This window comes from Fringilla coelebs, assembly GCF_963513975.1.
Source record: "Fringilla coelebs genome assembly, chromosome: 2".
In the NCBI taxonomy this organism is placed as follows: Eukaryota; Metazoa; Chordata; class Aves; order Passeriformes; family Fringillidae; genus Fringilla; species Fringilla coelebs.
This window is the reverse complement of record NC_140029.1, coordinates 95,123,697-95,140,198: the sequence shown is the minus strand read 5'-3', so window position 1 is coordinate 95,140,198 and position 16,502 is coordinate 95,123,697. Positions and strand designations below refer to the sequence as shown.

The 16,502-nt window shown below is 42.7% G+C and overlaps 1 protein-coding gene across 1 annotated transcript; it reads left to right on the top strand.

Moving 5' to 3' along the window:
* Window positions 1-6,285: 6,285 nt before the first annotated feature.
* On the top strand, window positions 6,286-7,617 carry LOC311165068 (apovitellenin-1-like; the record flags this gene model as incomplete). Its single annotated transcript, XM_084224803.1, has 3 exons — window positions 6,286-6,346; window positions 6,716-6,875; window positions 7,518-7,617. 3 exons carry the CDS (start codon window positions 6,286-6,288, stop codon window positions 7,615-7,617), a joined length of 321 nt encoding a protein of 106 aa, XP_084080929.1.
* Window positions 7,618-16,502: the final 8,885 nt, after the last annotated feature.

The following is a 16,502-nucleotide window of genomic DNA, read 5'->3' as shown; positions in this document are numbered from 1 at the left end:
CTTGTCATTTCTCCTTGATGAGATTAATCCACTGTTTTAATTTAGAATGTGCTAGAGAAAGAGAAGCTCTGTGGATGCTGGCTGATTCCAGTAGAAACTGTCTTGCCAGAGGCACTTCTTAGATTTAAGGGACTCCAGTTTGTCAAGGAGCTTTTGGAGAATCTTGTGAATTATTTTGTAACCCAGAGGCACTGGAGATAGGCCAGTACCAGAGACTGTCTTGCTTAGCTTATTTCCCAGACAGTACCACATGGGACCCCTGCTACTGTTTGTTCATTAATGTCCTAATTACTGATGTGCTTGTGCTTTTCCCTGGAAAACTTGGAGAGACCTTCACTTTGTCCACCTCCTTTTTTTTTTTCTTTTCTTTGGACAACGATGGGAAACATCACACTTTGAACAAATGGTCCTAATTGGATATCCAGTGCAGTTGCTGGTCAACCCAGGGCTACTCCAGGGTGCTCATCTTCCTACAGTTTCTTGGTGAACATGCTTATTCATAATTCCTGCCTATGGAGATAAAGCAGAAGGACCAAGGAGCTTCTCTGGTTGACTTTGTTTCAGCACTGTAGGCCTCCTTTTTAAAGACAGAGAGTCACTTTGCCCACGGCTGATGGCTATCACAATTTTTTTTTAAAAAGAGCTAAAAGAGTAACTCCAATGTTTGAATTCAAGAAAGGAGAGCTGTAATTAGCATGGTACTTGTCTGCATTAGGTCCAGACTGAACAAAGTGAATTGACCCATGAGTCACATTTGAAATACAGGGAATTGTGTTTGCAGAACGTGCAAAGCTAGGATCACTCATGAATCTATCAGCCACTGTCCGTGGATCATTTTTTTTCTAATTTTATGACGTGTTTAGGATTTTATGAACTACGTTTTTGTAAGATGGACTGGTATTTTTATTAGTTAAGAGGCATTTATGATAACTGCAATCACAGAAAATTATATGGGGCTGCTTCTTCCAAAACTAGCAAGCGGTTTTGACATTAGCTTTACCCTCTGCTGACTTTTAGCAGATAGCAAGGCCCCTGCAGATTCTACCCTTGGAAGCTGAATTGGTTACTTGGAATTTGACTCTCTCCTTGTGCCTCCAATAGGTTCATACATCATGCAAGAGAACTTTTTCCTGTCTTAGGCCAAATGTCCAGGTTTCAGGAAAGGGCTGCCCCTTTCTCCATCAAAGAGTAGAGGCTATTTGAGACCTGTGGTGAGATGCAAGATAGTTGCATGGAATAAGTTCACTCTCCTTCACATTCAAATGTGTGCAAGCCAATACATATCCAGCAAGTTTTCCCAAGAGCAAGAAGCTGCTCGCACTGCAAGAAAACCAAGATGACTCTCTCTGTAACCGGAGCAGCTGTTGCAGCTGCTGGAGTATGAGCACACTAACAGCAGAGGTGGTGCTTTCTAATCCACACCTATGGAGGAATTTTCTAATCCACACCTATGAAGGAGCCCTCCATCTTTATTTGTTCCTCTAGTCCCCATAATTAAGCTAAAGTGACTAATTGTAGATTGTGAACACAATTCACAAACTGTGAAATATGAGAGGTTTTATCTATCTCATACTTGATTTCCTCTTCAGTCACTTTGTTCATGTTTATAGAAACAATAAACAAAACTCTTCAGGGAAAACTTATTGTATCCCTGTATTAATTCTCTAATTTCTTAAATTGTGACAGAAGTAGATTGGGTGATCCAGCACGAAAGAAGAAATGATACCAGGCTTACTGGTCTGCAGACCACTGTGGTTCATAAAGCACCAGTTGGTGGGCTGTGAAATAATGACAAAGGAAATCTGTCTTTGCGTGCTTTACAGCTACAAGCGAATAGAAAAGTGGGAAGGACATAGGCTCAGCTTTAGATGCTTATTTCTGATTTTAATTGGCTATAAATGAAATCCATTGTGCCAGCATTGCACAATACAATGTAGTCCCTTTTCCACTAAGATCACAGGGTCTTTGACTTTTTAAGAGAGAGAGAGAACTAAGCAGCTCCAGTACAGCACACTGAAAGAAATAACAGTAGGAAATACCTAGCCTCATTCTTTCTACATTGCAATTTATTCATTATTCATTTTTTAGCCATTCCAGAGAGCTGATGTTCATATGTCACCTCATTCGTGATGGAAAAAGTTGAATATTTCACATATGGGAGTTACTGCTATTCTAAACTTTTGTTCTTCTATTCTTGTTGAAAGAACAAGGAATATACCTTACCCCCAAAGAATGAGTCTTCTGTCTCAGATAAAGTGCCTTCATAGCCACCAGTGTTTCCCTAATTTAAAATAATGTAATGAGTAAGTGACCATGCCACGCAGGGCCAGATAAGGTCACCCATGCTACAGTCAGCTGCTTTCTACCTCAGACAAGAGATGCATAAGAGAGATAAAGAATCATGTAATTTTTCTTTGATTAAGAAAATACTTGCAATATCTGTCTTTCTTGCTTATTTGCAGAGCACCCTGCCATTCTGGAATGCCATTCCAGGAATGGGGGGCAAGGGCTGCTTCTATGCAATCATTGATATGGTCTTGGCAACTGCCCATTTGGCACTAGAAAGTGCTGAAACACCCAGTTGCTATCTCTGGGATTGTATTCATGATAGCACTGCCTAATGTTAGGCTGACTTCAGGGCCGGGGAACTTGCTTTGTGTGATAACAGCCACAATGCAAAGCTCTGCAGCAACATGAATCACCACACAGGGCAGCTAAGTCCCCTCTGTTACTACCTCCTGCAGCACATCAGTTTAAAACATCTACTCAGAGCTTCCCATTTTTTGACCTGACATAAGAAATAAATGACACTTGAGGTTATCTTAAATTAACCCCTCCAAGTAATGACTGCCCATTTCTGTTTCTGCTAAGTGTAATGCCTATGATGTGCCTTGTGCTGGTCTTCTGAATGTTACTCCATCTGTAAAAGAAGATTATAAATGTGTAGATTCTCTTCAATGACTGTAAAGTGTATAATTGGAATATAAGAGAACGTGCAACCAGTTGCTCTAGTATGTTCTTCCTAGGCTATAAATTGCTTTTTAGTGTTTGCACCAGAAGTGGAACTGAAAAGTGTCTGTTCTTATTTCTTGAGTTAACCTTTTTATACTTCTGTTGTTATTTTTTTTGGACAAAAATGCAAAAGGGTTTGCTTGTATGTAGCATTTCCCCCCCCCCCCCCCCCCCTTATTTTGAGAGAGGTTTTTTTTGGTTTGTTTTTCTAAGAAAAAAGATCATTTGGATAAATATCTAGAGAGTGGGAAAACGTCTGGAAACCACTAGCAGCTGTCTTCAATGGTGTGACTCATTGTAGCTTTGCTGCCATATCTGTAAAATGAGAACACTTACTGTTTGGTTCTAAAGCATTTGGAGCACCATGAGACGAAAAGTCCTCTAGAAATCTTGTTTGGTTGATAAATGAAGGTACTGGTTGAGCTTTTCACACTTACCACATGTGAGAGTCACCTAATAAATAAGAATGGAAATCTGTTTGGTCTCACACAGCACAGTAGGCTTAATTTCTGTCCTTCCATTCCCCCAGCTGATGCCCTTTGTATTTTAGTGTTGCAGCCTTTCTGTCTCTTGCCCCTGTCTACATGTGCCAAACACAGGTGACAGGACCTACTGGAGACCCAAGGGGCACGTGGAACATTGAGTTTTGGGAACATATTCCCTACAGCAGCAATGCAGCCACTTTCTAACTGGGACTGGGGAGCCTCAGGAGATGTTACCATAGAATCTTAAGAGTGGTTTGCGTTGGAAGGGACCTTACAAGATCATCTCAACCACCCTTCCCTTGCCTTAGGCAGGGATACCTTCCACTAGACCACGTTGCTCAAAGTCCCATCCAACCTGGCCTTGAGTACTTCCAGTGTCCACAATTTCTCTGAAGAACCTGTTCCAGTGTCTCACTACCCTCAAAGAATTCTTCCTTCCATCCAATCTAAATCTACCCACTTTCAATTTAAACCTGTTTCCCTTTCTCCTGTCAATACAAGCCTTGGTCAAGTCTTTGTGTTTCTGATAAGAACCCTTTAAGTATTGAAAAGCTGCAATAAGATCTCTCTGGAGCCTTCTCTCCAGAGTGAAGCCCCAGTTCTTTCAGCCTTTCCCCATGGGAGAGGTGTCCCAACCCCATGATAATTTTTTGTGCCACTCTGGATCCACTTTAACAGCTCTGTGTTTCTTGGGCTTGGGATCCTGGAGCTGGATGTTCCTCCTGGTGAGTTCACAGAATTCACAGAGTGACCAGGTTGGACGAGACCATAAAGATCATCAAGTCCAACCCATAGTTTTGACAGCTGTCTCAGGTGTATTCTCTAGTCTGCCTGTGCAAAAAGAGTCAGTCACAGGGAAGGAAGCGTGAGAGGGGTGCACACTACTGCACACTGTTTGGTTAATGCGTTTGCTGTAAAAGGAGAGGAAACTGGTGTAACAGCTGCAGGTGAGTGCCAACAGTCAGAGCAGTGTGGTTAGAGCACAGGAAGAGTGGGAGCAAAATTTAGCCCAGCTCTAGCTGCTATTAATGTGGAGTTTGGTCAGTTTATGAGAGGGGCCTCTATGACATGGTTGTCTGCAAAAGTAGGGGGCTCAGTGACCCAGAAGCTGCCTTCCACATCTCTTGGGCTCAGGTCAGATTGACCCTCCATTACCAAATCTCAATAACAGGTCCAGAGTCCTCCACAGCTTCTTGCCCGTCCCACTGAGCTGGACATGCTTGCAAAAGAGCAAATGGGGAAACAAAGCAGACCTTTGACCCCTTGCTACCACTATATTAGCTCTGCATAAATGCCGGGGTCTCAGATGAGCACCTACCTCAGCCTGAGAAAGAGAGAAAGCAGAACAGGTAAGAGCTGAACTCTGTTCTGGGTGGCTTGGACTTTGTGACTGGTGTATCTAGCTCATAGACAGGTGAGTGGAGGCTGCCTCATCTCCTACTGTGAACTGAAGTGTGAGCCTTTCTCACACTCCATAGCCAGGAATGGTGCTGAAATAGAGGAGGGTGGCAGTACCTGGGGTCACGTGCTCTGAAGCTGAGCGATGGATGCTCCATAAGACACTCACAGGAGGGTCAAGCCCATGGTGGGAGTTGCAGAATTTCAGTGTTGGGAGATACATTACCTTTTCTCAGGTGCCTTCACCACAGGGACTGCAGGTTCTAAAGCAGGTAAGAGCACCTATTCATGCTCCTGGGAAACAAATTTCTCCTTTTGTGTACATGGAGAAAAACTGGCTCTGGGATTAAAAATCAAGGAAGGGTAATAAAGGAGCAACTATGCAAACATCTAGTGAACTGGGTGGTAGCTTTTGGAGGTAATGTGTGCAGAAGGAAATAAAAATGGATGGAAATCTCCTTACTGGGGATAAGATGGAACACTGACTTGTAACCACCTGGTAAAGGATTTAGCAAAGCATTCACATATAATAGACTTTCAGCCTATTTTGCCTTTGCAATTCCTATGTTCAACATTTAATTCATGTTCCTCTGAGTGATGCAGCCCCCTAATTGGGGGCATAAATAAATTTTAATTTCTAAACACCTTTTTAAATGCAGCATGTTTGGAAGCTTGTTTAGATGTAATGTCATATTTTCAGTGTGCCAAGTAGCAAATTCTGACTTTTTTAAAAGACAAAAGTAAAGGAAGTCAGATGAAGCTAAATTTTGCATTCACTCACTTTTGGGAACTTATTCTGCTTAGGCTACTCTCTGCTGTGTTAATACCAGAGTGAAAAAGACAAGGGAACCTAGTTAGCTACTTGGGACTTTCTCCAACTAAAGCAAGACAAAGTACTCAGATCACTGGGTCACTAAGATGATCATTGTATGTAATGTACTAACTAGCACAATGTTCTTTAGAGCAATTTATCAAAACAGATCAAATGAAGAAATTCCACAATATGAATTTTTCAGTTGTACTTAAGCATTTTGAAAATCTATTCTGACTTCTAGCACTTTTACTGGTTTGCTCAGTGCTGAAACAGGATTTTAGATCTCATATAAAAGAACTAGCTTTAACTGCCCATATTTCTTTGAGCTCTGAAAGTTATTATTGTGGATATTTTTGAATATACAAAGAAAAGGACAATATTTTTATACTGCCTTTTCCTCACTTCTTCAGAGGAAATGCACATGATCTTTCTGTTCTTGTCTTCGTTTATTGGTTAGGTTTGATGCAAAAATCTGGTGTTTAACCAACATCTTTTATTTCTCTGAAAACAACCCAAACACTGTATGCTGATTCCTGCAGGTCTCTCTGTGTAGAGAGCAGAACTGGTACTCAAACCATGCTGCAATCCAGGGCATTGGTGATAGCTCTGATTCTGCTCCTTAGCACCACTCTCCCCGGTAAGTCTGAAAAGCTTTGCTGTTTGCCTGAGACAAAGCTCAGCTCTACAGGTTCTCATGCATCATGAAGTAGGAATGAAGCCAAATAATTCAGTTGAAGACCATGAATACACAGTGCTTGGCAGTGTGGAACAAGTCAGTAGAGACCTGGCATTAAAACTGCCCATACTTGGTGCAAATACTCTACCATAGAAGGTCTATGACTTAGATACCCGTGACTGGGTGAAGAGAGTGTGCTGAATGCTGGAGAGCAAATTCTGGGAGAGGCTCTGAATCTCAGAATTTCCAATCTCTTCCCCTGCAGCTGGGGGAAGATACCAGAGACACAAAAGACATGATAAACCTCGTGGGTTTTGCCTTTTTTCTCAGAAGTGCAGTCAAAGTCCATCTTTGAGAGAGACCGTCGTGAGTTGCTGGCCATCCCTGAGACTATTGCATCTTACTTCTATGAAGCTGTGAACAAGGTGTACCCTAAAGTCAGCCAGTTCTTGTTGGATACTGTCCAGAGTCCAACAGTTATTGCGGCCAGGTATGGAAAGCTCTGTACTAACAACCCAACAGCCATGTGTGAAAAGGGAGAGGGAGGTGTGGGAGAAAGAACAGACTCATCAGCTATCTCTGTGCAGAGATCCAAGGGGAAATAAATCAGCAACCAAAGCCTGATGTACCAAGGGAGCAAGGTGCTGGAAGGGGGGTGGGGGGTGAGGTGATATGGTCTGCTGGTGAAAGCTCTTCCCAGGGAGGCACATTGTACACAGTGTTCACAGGGATGGCAGGTACTGCTCTTCATCCATGGGTAGTGAGGGAGGAGGCTGCTGGCTGGTGGGAAATCAGCTCCTCTGGAAGGGTGCTGCAGTGCTGTGAGGGGCTAAGTACTCAGTGTGCCAGGATCACTTGATGCAAATCACAAACCTGGCTCTAGCTGTGCATATGTCTTGCTCAAGGTAGGGGAATGAGCTTCCTCACAAAGGAAAGGCATGATCACCCTAGAGACAGTTTCATGTAACTCACGGCACACATGTAATGCCTACTCCTGTCTTCTGAGGAAAGCCCCTCCAGGACTGCCATGGAGCTTTGCACTCCTGGTGCCAGGCAGAGTGGTACCTACAGCAGATGGGAATTACCCTCACATACCTGTGTGTCTTACCACGTACTCTGTTGTCTCCTGCAGACAGAGAATCGCCAAAGAAGCAACTAAAGTCAGTATAATGTTTGAACAGCTGATTGAAAAAATAAAGAACCTGTGGTACACAAGAATCCTAGGCTATTAGCCAAATGAAGACAAGTCAGCGTTTCCTGATGTGCACGTGTAACACCTTCCAGTGTCCTCTTTCCCCCTGCCCCCCTACGGACCAAGATCAGTTAATAAGACAGAATCGATGCTCCTCTTAATGCCACTAGAGGGAACCCACCTTCAAAGACCAAAAGATGGAAGGCGTCTGCTGAAGGCATCTGCTGAAGCCTCCCCAGAAAAAAATCAAGCGGCTGGGCATGGGGAAGGCATTATAGAGATTCTTCTGTAGCCAAATCTTAAAAATTAATTCCTCCTGAATGGCTGGTCATTGCCCCTCTAATAAAAAAAATGTTGGTTGTTACACTTCCTTAAATTTGTTGTTTCTATTGACATTATGGAATCTGACTTACCTTGGCATCCCATTCTGCTGAGAATGTAGCTGTGATTCACAATAAGTTTTTGCAGGCAATGCTAACAAACCCTGAGCGTTCAGGCACTTTTAACTAAGCTCAGATTTTTCTTGGGTGGAGGAGGAACTACCTGAGCATCTTTCAGAGTAGCCACAACTGATTATGCTCCTTGGTTAGGTGGGAAGCAAATAGGTGCACCTGTATCACGTGTCTGAAGATTTCAGATAATTTGGGGAAACAAGTGCCAGTAAATTGAACTGCCCATCAACCTAAACTGGACTTTGGAAGTGTATCTCATTGGTCAGAGAGGCTACTGAATGAGCTGTTCCAAAGGAAAAATGAGTGGAGAATTGCTCACTATCTTGACCAGTTTATTAGAGGGACCTGTGCCTGGCACTGTGTATGAAGACCTGGCACGACCTCGTCAGTCCTGTGTAACTGCATCAGCCCAGATGCCCACACTGGACAGAGAAATCTATCTTCTTTCTCACTAAGCAAGCAGAAGCAAGTAGGCAATTTTTCTGAAGTCACAGTAGGTGACTGTGGCATAGGCTAAAGCAAGCCAATAATTTTGTTGTTTTGTTTTGTTTCTTTAATTATCAGTCAGATCAACTATAAGCTTTCACTTAACCACTTGCCTGGAATAAAATCCCCTCATTCTCCATTTTCTTTGTCCCAGCAGCTCCTTTTTACCGGGTGCAATCACAATGAAATCAGTGTCCCCATGCAGAGCAGCAAGTTCTTCCTTCTCTGATGGCTTCACCAGCTCTGCAGAGATGTTTTGCAGGTTTATTTATTGCTACTCATATTCATTAGACAGTCTGTGCTTCTCTGGCCCAATGAACAAACATACATATGTATTACGTAAATGGACCTGTATTTAGGAGGAGATTCAGAAAAGCAGATGTTTTGCTGATAAGAATATTTGCCACATGAAAAAGCCAGGTCCTTTAGCACTTTTGCTACAGGGATGACTTCCTTCCTGCTTGTTTCCCATGTGTCTGTTCAATATTTTCTTTTTTTTTTCCCTAAATATGACACTTAAAAGGAGAAGCCCTGCAACTTAAATCCTCTCTTGTCCCAAGAAATAAGTCAACATTCTGAATTTTCTCAGAATAGAGCTTGTTCTTCTGGCATTTCAAAAGTACTTCTTTCTGACAGAGTGAAAGTCATGAGTATATGAAAGAGCCTGAATAGTCTCTTAAGAATTTGGTGTCCTGGAAATTGGCATTTCAGCCGTTTCAATCTACTTGTATGCACTGCCAAAAAGAGTAGGAAAAATTTTGGAAAGTATAGGGGTCCTCATGTAGCATTTTGAGCCTGTTGTGTGACTTCACCAAGGCAACCCAGTGGTATTTCTGTATTGCATCACTGCACAGCCGGAGCAGCACAGTAGCTGGTATGAAATCTGTGCTAAAACATTAAAAAGTCGACATTTTGTTAAGTGCACTTAATTTTACCCTTTTGCTTCTTTGCAATGTGTCCTCCAGAAAATCCAAGCCAGACAAATCCTGAACATCAGTTTGATGTCTGATTTTTTGCAGACGGGCAAAACAGAATCAGACCGTAGATCTCTGTGTTTGTACTCAATCTCCTGACTATGTAGTTAGTTATTTATGCCTTTTTATGCTTGAAAAAAACAAGTAGAAAACCTTCCAGGTAGTTAATCTCTTGTACAATCTACAGCGTGGGATAAGTTATGAAGAGCAAAGTAGACAACCTTCCATTGCCACTTCTACCCCTAAAGGATGTTACCAGCATCCTTTAAGACAGAAACTAGCAGCTGAGACAGCATTCAGGCTGGAATTGGGTAGAGGAAAAAAAGATTTTTATCCCAAAAAGGACCCTGGGGCAAATTCATGGGACATGTAATGAGTAGGCCATTTTATATCTCAATGTTAAAACATTTCATATCTACTCTCAATTCTCAAGTGGAATAAACAAGTTAATCTGTAATTTCTTTCAAAACTTTGTACAGAAATCACTTCCCAAGTGATGTCTGTCGCAGAGCTCACTGAGTGCCTCAAGATTCTTGGAGAGGCTTCATAAGTGAAGCATTCATTTCAGTGAGATTCATGTCATCGAAACTTCCTTGTTGAGTAATTATCATTCACTTTGCAGATTTGGAAAAGCTTGTGGTGTAACTGGTTCAACTGAGTCAATTAACATGAACTCATAAGAAATGTCAAATTTCTGTTGTTTCTGAGATGGGGGAATAACCCCTCGTGTGTTCATGATTTCTGCAAAAAACAACCTTTCTTGAAAAGTATTTATTATGGTGGGTACTTTACACCATTTTCAGTGGGTCGGATTGTTGATGGATTTTACACTTCCTAGCTCCCCTCCTCTCTTCAGCGCTTGGAAAATCACGAATTAATGCTGAGGGAACACAGGCCTCGGCTCTGTGCTGCTTTGAGCAGCGGTTGCTCCCCTTATCGACGAGCAGCCCAAGTTCTTCGGCAGCAGAAAAGTCCAGCGCAGGATGTTTGAGAAGACAAGGACTAGAAAAAATCTTGTAAAATATTTGAAACTTCTAGCCGGTACTCACACTTACACACACGCAGACATTCCATCTCAGTACCGCAGTTTTTGTCCCCTGGTGAGGGCCGTGCGGGCAGGCACGGCGAGGGGAAGGAGCAGGATGAGATGCTGGACGCGCACTAAGGTGCAGAGCTGACATCGATCGTTCTGAGGGCTCTGCCCTTCCCCACGGGCTAATGGCAAAGAGGCTTTCCTAGATTTTAAACGTAAACGCCAAAACCACAAGCGGGGTGCTGCGTGTGCACGGGTGCGTGAAATCAGTAAGGAAAAAAGGCACAAAGATGCTGCGGGGGGCTGCGGGGGCAGCGCTCCCTGCGGAGGGGCTCGGTGCCGCAGCGGGAGCCTTGCGTGCCGGCCGGGCGGCCGGGATCACTCAGCGCCCGCCGCCTCTCGCTCCCCGCCCGCCGCGCCGGCCGCAGGGCGGGCGCTGACTCAGAGCGGCACCGCCGCCGCCGCCGCTTCGCACGCGATGTCGCCGGGTCCCCTCATCCCCCGCGGCCTCCCGGCGCCGCACGGGGAGCGCAGGCACGCTCGGGGGGCGGGAGCTGCCCGGGGAGGACAAGGGGTCCCCAGGCCGGCCGGGGATGCTCGGGGAGGCGGGAGTCGGGCAGGAGTGGCTGGAGGAAGGGAGGAGCAGTTTCGCAGCCACAATCCCGCTCCTTGGTGAGGCTGGGACAGGTAAATTCCCCGCTGCTGGCCGCCTGACCCCGTGGAATGGGAAGCGTGTTTCGGCATGGGCCGGGCTGGAGCTGAGAGGCTGCAGCTGGGCCGGCGTTGGGTGGGGAGGCTTTGAATGTTGTTTCCGTAATACACAGAAAGTTTTTCTCATGTGTTTGCTCGCTTACCTGCGTGCTCACCCGAGAGGTGGGGGCTCCTTTCATCTGGGTGTGTAGTGACCACGCTGCGCTTTGCAGACACCGTTTTTTGTGGGGGAGAAAGGGTGTGCCGTGTTAGATGATCCCGTGTTGCAGATTTCTTTATGTTTAGATTTGGGGACGATATGCGATTAGGCCACTTCTCAAAGTGTTTATTTGTGAAATGTTTATTTAAGTGTTTCTGGGTTTGCTATTCAAAAAACCAGAAAATTGCAGCATAAGTCCAAGCTAACTGTTTCAACAGTATCTGTGTTAAAGCTGCTTTATTAAAGTTTCTCAGTGCCATAACATGGTGATGTTCAGATGTGCACCACAGCATCAGGTACATCCCGTGCCTCGTGGGAGAAGCATTAACCTGCTCACTGCCATATAGGAGTGTATCTGGAAATGGTTTAAAGAACATTTGCTATCAACCCCAACATGCACTGATTCCTGAAGGACTTAACAAAAGAATATATACAAGTACAGCTGCTGTACGTGTCAGTAAAGAGCACAGATCATTTATATTCACCTTTATATTCACAGCTGCCTATCTTCAGGTTTACAGTAGCATCCTTGTTAAATGGATTCAGATGTTGGTTTTGGGGCTATTTTATTCTCAGTTCTCTTGAAAGAAAAAAACTTCAGATGTGAGGGAAAATGTGTGAGTGACTCAGTGTTTTAAAACAAGTGGATTAAGTTCCCTGCTTAGAAAAAATACTTCAAGGCAGTTTTTTTTTCCTGATTGTAACATTTTCTCTTCTTTCCATAGGCTTCATTGTCTCTTGCATTTCTTGGGGGTGCCTGATGTTAAAGTCAGTGAAGGATTGCTGTCTTTGGAGTGGAGTACAGATCCTCCCAGGTAACCTTCCCTTCAGCAGCAGCTTCCAAATGCTGTGCTCAAATTGGCTTTGATACTTGGAGGGCACAGGACTGTAAAACAGCCAAGGTGGCTGTGTGACCTGCAGGAGTAATCTGTCCTCAGCTGTGGTCAATTAAATCCAAAGTTTTGTTGTTTTGTTGTTTTTGGTTTTGTTTGTTTTCTTTTTTTTTTTTTTTTTTTAAGGAAGGAAACCCACATGAATCAACCTTTTTAATGGCCACTGGCTGTTTTCTCCTTAGTTTAATTCTGCCTTTTGTCAGTTAAACTGCCACTGAAGCTGTCAGCTAATTCAGCCTTTTGGGTTGCCCATACTTCTGAGCTACTTTGCTCAGCATGAAAGTGGGAAGTCTCCTATTTCTTCTTTTTGGGTGTCAAAAATAGTTGGAGCTACACACAATTATTTTAGCAATCTAAGTAACTAATTAAGCCTTTTCTGGTCAGGAAAAGGCTTGTGGTTTTTAGATTTCAAATGAGCTTTTATTATTCTAATTATAAGGCTGACTTGATAGAAGTCTTATTTTGTAAAAATAACTGGTAGATTTTGCTGGAGGGAGAAAATGATAATTTTATTTGGAGTTATCCATTTTTCCAAATAGTACTTTGATACCCCAGAAGAATAAAATCTATTCTATAAAATCAACATATGTATACATGACACATAATACTTGACTATTGAGAAGCAACACTTCATCCAAAACAGTCATTAATCTGATTAACTGTGTTTCTAAAATGTTCTTTGTTCATATAAACTCCATTCTTCTTCTTTGGACTTCTCAATAGCAGTTAGGTTTAAAAATTTTCCACTTCAATTGTAAGTGCCTTTTGCTCCATCATATATTATTGAGGAGGGTTCACTGTGGGGGTGGAGTGAGGAAAAGAAATATTTCTCTGTTGAATTGATTCACCATAGGTCAATAATTTTTGCCAGCTCATGTGCAGTGTTAGAAATATGGTGCAGGCAATTGTCATCTGTAAACCTAGAGAAAAATTCTTGTATCAAAAGACAAGAACAGTAGGCACTGTTAGAAGTTTTTTGGGCAGCTCATTGGCAGCTGGCAGGTAATGCAGACATTGCAGACTCCTGTCATAACACATAAAATCAAAACATGGAGCACAAATGCAGAAAGTACTTCAGTTCTTGCCATGCATTTTCCCCCACAGACTACCAGGGTTTATGACTGGCTCCCTTGATGAAGCAAATCTCAGACCTGACTTAAATAACTGAGTAAATAAAAACCTGGTTTTGAAGCACCTAAATTGGTATGTGGCAGCATGGCTGTTCCCTGAGTGAACTGACTAAGTGTGATGCTAATAGATGGTTATATCCTCAAAACCCTTCAGCTTTCCTTTTAAAGGAATGTTTATTTCCCTTCCAGTGTGTGTAAGGAAAGTGTGGTTAAAGGGTAAACCTGCAAGTTCAAAACCAAGTAAGAGGAACCCCTAAATATATTTGGCATGGCCTCTCATGATTTTAAGTGAATTTTGTGAGTTCTGAGGATAAAGGACAGCTACCTTCCCTTATGGGTTTTGACAGATAGGTATGAAAAATAAACTGTTAAGTGTGTGCTTTTAGTGAACCAGATGATTGCCTGCAGTCTTCTCCAGCTGTGCTGGTAATGGCACTTGTTAGAGCATGAGTCAGAACACAGGCTTGCTTTTTTTCAGATAAAAAGGAAGAAGATGCACCTCACTATTTGTCCTCTCCACGAACATGAGCCACTCTGTGTCAAAGCCCGGTAGTTATCCTGCAGCTGTTGTGTTTTTATACCACAGTTTATCCTGTCCTTACAGCCACAGAGGAGAGCAGGGAACAGAGGTGCCTAAAGCAGAGAACACAGATGCCTAAATCACCGTGACCTTGCCCTATGCTTCATCCAAGTTGCTTGAAGGCACTTAGGGGAAGGTGCAGCCAGCAGCATCAGGAAACCCAGTCCAGCAGCACAGCTGGGAGCACTATTTGGATGGCTTCTCTCTCTATGTGAGGCCACAGAATTATGAATTTCATGGGTCTTCAGAGCTTTTGGAGATGAATCATTAGCATGAATTCTAGGAGATACACTAATCCACCTGGGTTCAGTGCTGGGTAGGTAGTTTGTGAGTTAGGCTTTTAGTCTTCTCAGCCAGCCAAACCCCAGCTTTCTTGAAGTTAGTCATATAAAATTCCAGTTGATTCTCAACCAAACCAGCAGTTTCCATACTGACAGTAATTACTTATTTGGACAACAGTGGAAATAGGGACTTATAAGCATCATCAGTTCAGTTGCACAGGTACTTAAAAATTAGAAGTGTAGGAGAGTTATCTCTCCTTTATGAATCAGCAGGGGTTTCAGACATTTTTAATAGCTTCAGGAAGGTCGCAGCTTCTTGAGTGGCAGTGCAAAAGTGTGTGTCACGGCACCCTCAATGTGGTTGCCAAAACACAACTCCTGGAAGCTAGGGGATTATAAGGGTTGCTCAAGGGTTATTCTCTTCTCTTCTCTAGCTCTAGATTTTTCCAAAGCCTTCTCCTCTCTTCTGGTGAGGCATCTGAAAAAGTTTTTAAATTACTTGTTTGTGTTCCTAAGTGGTCAGAAGTACCATGTTCTTTGACTAGATTTCATAACATATGACACCCCATCTAGAGCTGAGGTTCTGGGCACACCACTGCACTTCTCAGTGCATTTGTTGCCCTCTTTGCTTTTCAGCAACTTTCTGTCCATAGTGTCCTGGCTGGTTATGAGGAGAGCAGAAGTTTATGAATGTGTCTGTGTCTCTCGAAAGCTGCCAAGCTTCTACTCTCACTTGCAACACCTTTTAGGTGGTGTGATTGCACCCATGGTGGGTAACTCCCACAGGTTCAAACACAGGCAAAAGCAAATAGGCACCTGCCTGTATTCTCTCTCTTTTTTTTACATCTTCTTTTTTTTTTGTAATAGCTTGCATGTTTTCTCTGTGTGAGACATGGGTAGAAGTTTCTGTGGTTCCCAGACGTGACGAGTGGGTGACAAGGGAAATGGTGGTTGTAAATCAAGCAATGAACAGAGGGAAGTCACATGAGTGGTCAAGTCAGGTGCATGGTACCATATATGGCAAACATTTGTTCTGTATTTAATTATACATGGTGTTTCTCAGTGCAAAAGCTGCTCTTTGCATTTCAAGCCTGATTTTTTGGACATTTTGTGTAACAGTTTTAAAGCTAGACTGAAAATTTTGATGGATTTTAAAACCAGTGACCAAGTTTCATTCTCTGAGCAGATGCCACACAGTTTCACAATCTGGTTTTCTTTGCCTCAAATTGAGGGTTAAAGAAAGGGCATTCTTTGAGAAACAGCTGATCTTTTATATTCATATTAACTAATTTTAACAGTGGAGAAAGAAAGAGGCTATCAGATTCTGGGAACTCCATTGCATAGTAAAAGAGGGTTGCTTTTTTGGCTTTTTTTTTTTTTTCAGAATTGACTAGTAACTTTTGGATGCTTCCAGTTATTTCCTGATATTATTGAATCCACTTTGCTTTTGAAGAATCTGCTTTTTAGAAAGGGAGTAGTCACCTTTTCTCAATATCAGTGCTAATACAAATGAAAGCCTCTGAATTTATCTTGTGGGAAGCATTTTCTTTGAGTTGGATTCTCACCTTACCTTCCCTGTGACCTACTCTAGTCCCCAAAGCAGCTAAATTTAGTTCAAATTTCAAGAGAAACATTTGCCTTTTCTTTTTTGAGATCTGTTGCCGAGTTGCCTCTTGTAAAATCCCATGTACTCTAAAAAACGTGAGAAGTAGACAGCAGAGGATGTATACTCACCTATAAAATTTAATGGGAGATTATGACTAAGAATGTGGTCTCTTACTAATAATGAAACTGTTTTGAAGTGTGAAAATAAATATTTTGGTCACGCATTATTTCAATGACTGATATTGATAATGTTTGCTTTCAAACCAAAGTGGCCTCAGTTTCCAAAGCTACTGCAATCTCTTCAGAAAGATAAGTGAGGTGAATTGGGAAAAAAGCCCCTACTTTTCAACTCATATTAAAAAAAAAAATGAACACAGCCTCGATTTGGGCAGCAATTTTTTACCAGCTCAGAGGCGGAAGACTGCCTTTCTTCTTGAAGGCTGTTGGTTTTTAATCCACTTGCTTTCTCATCACATATATTTTGCATTCTTTTTCTTCATTATGAGCTTAAGTCTTAGCTGTCCAGATGCCTGGGGCCAAAACCCCTCTGTCATTTAGTGAGACTGGACTATTCCAAAACC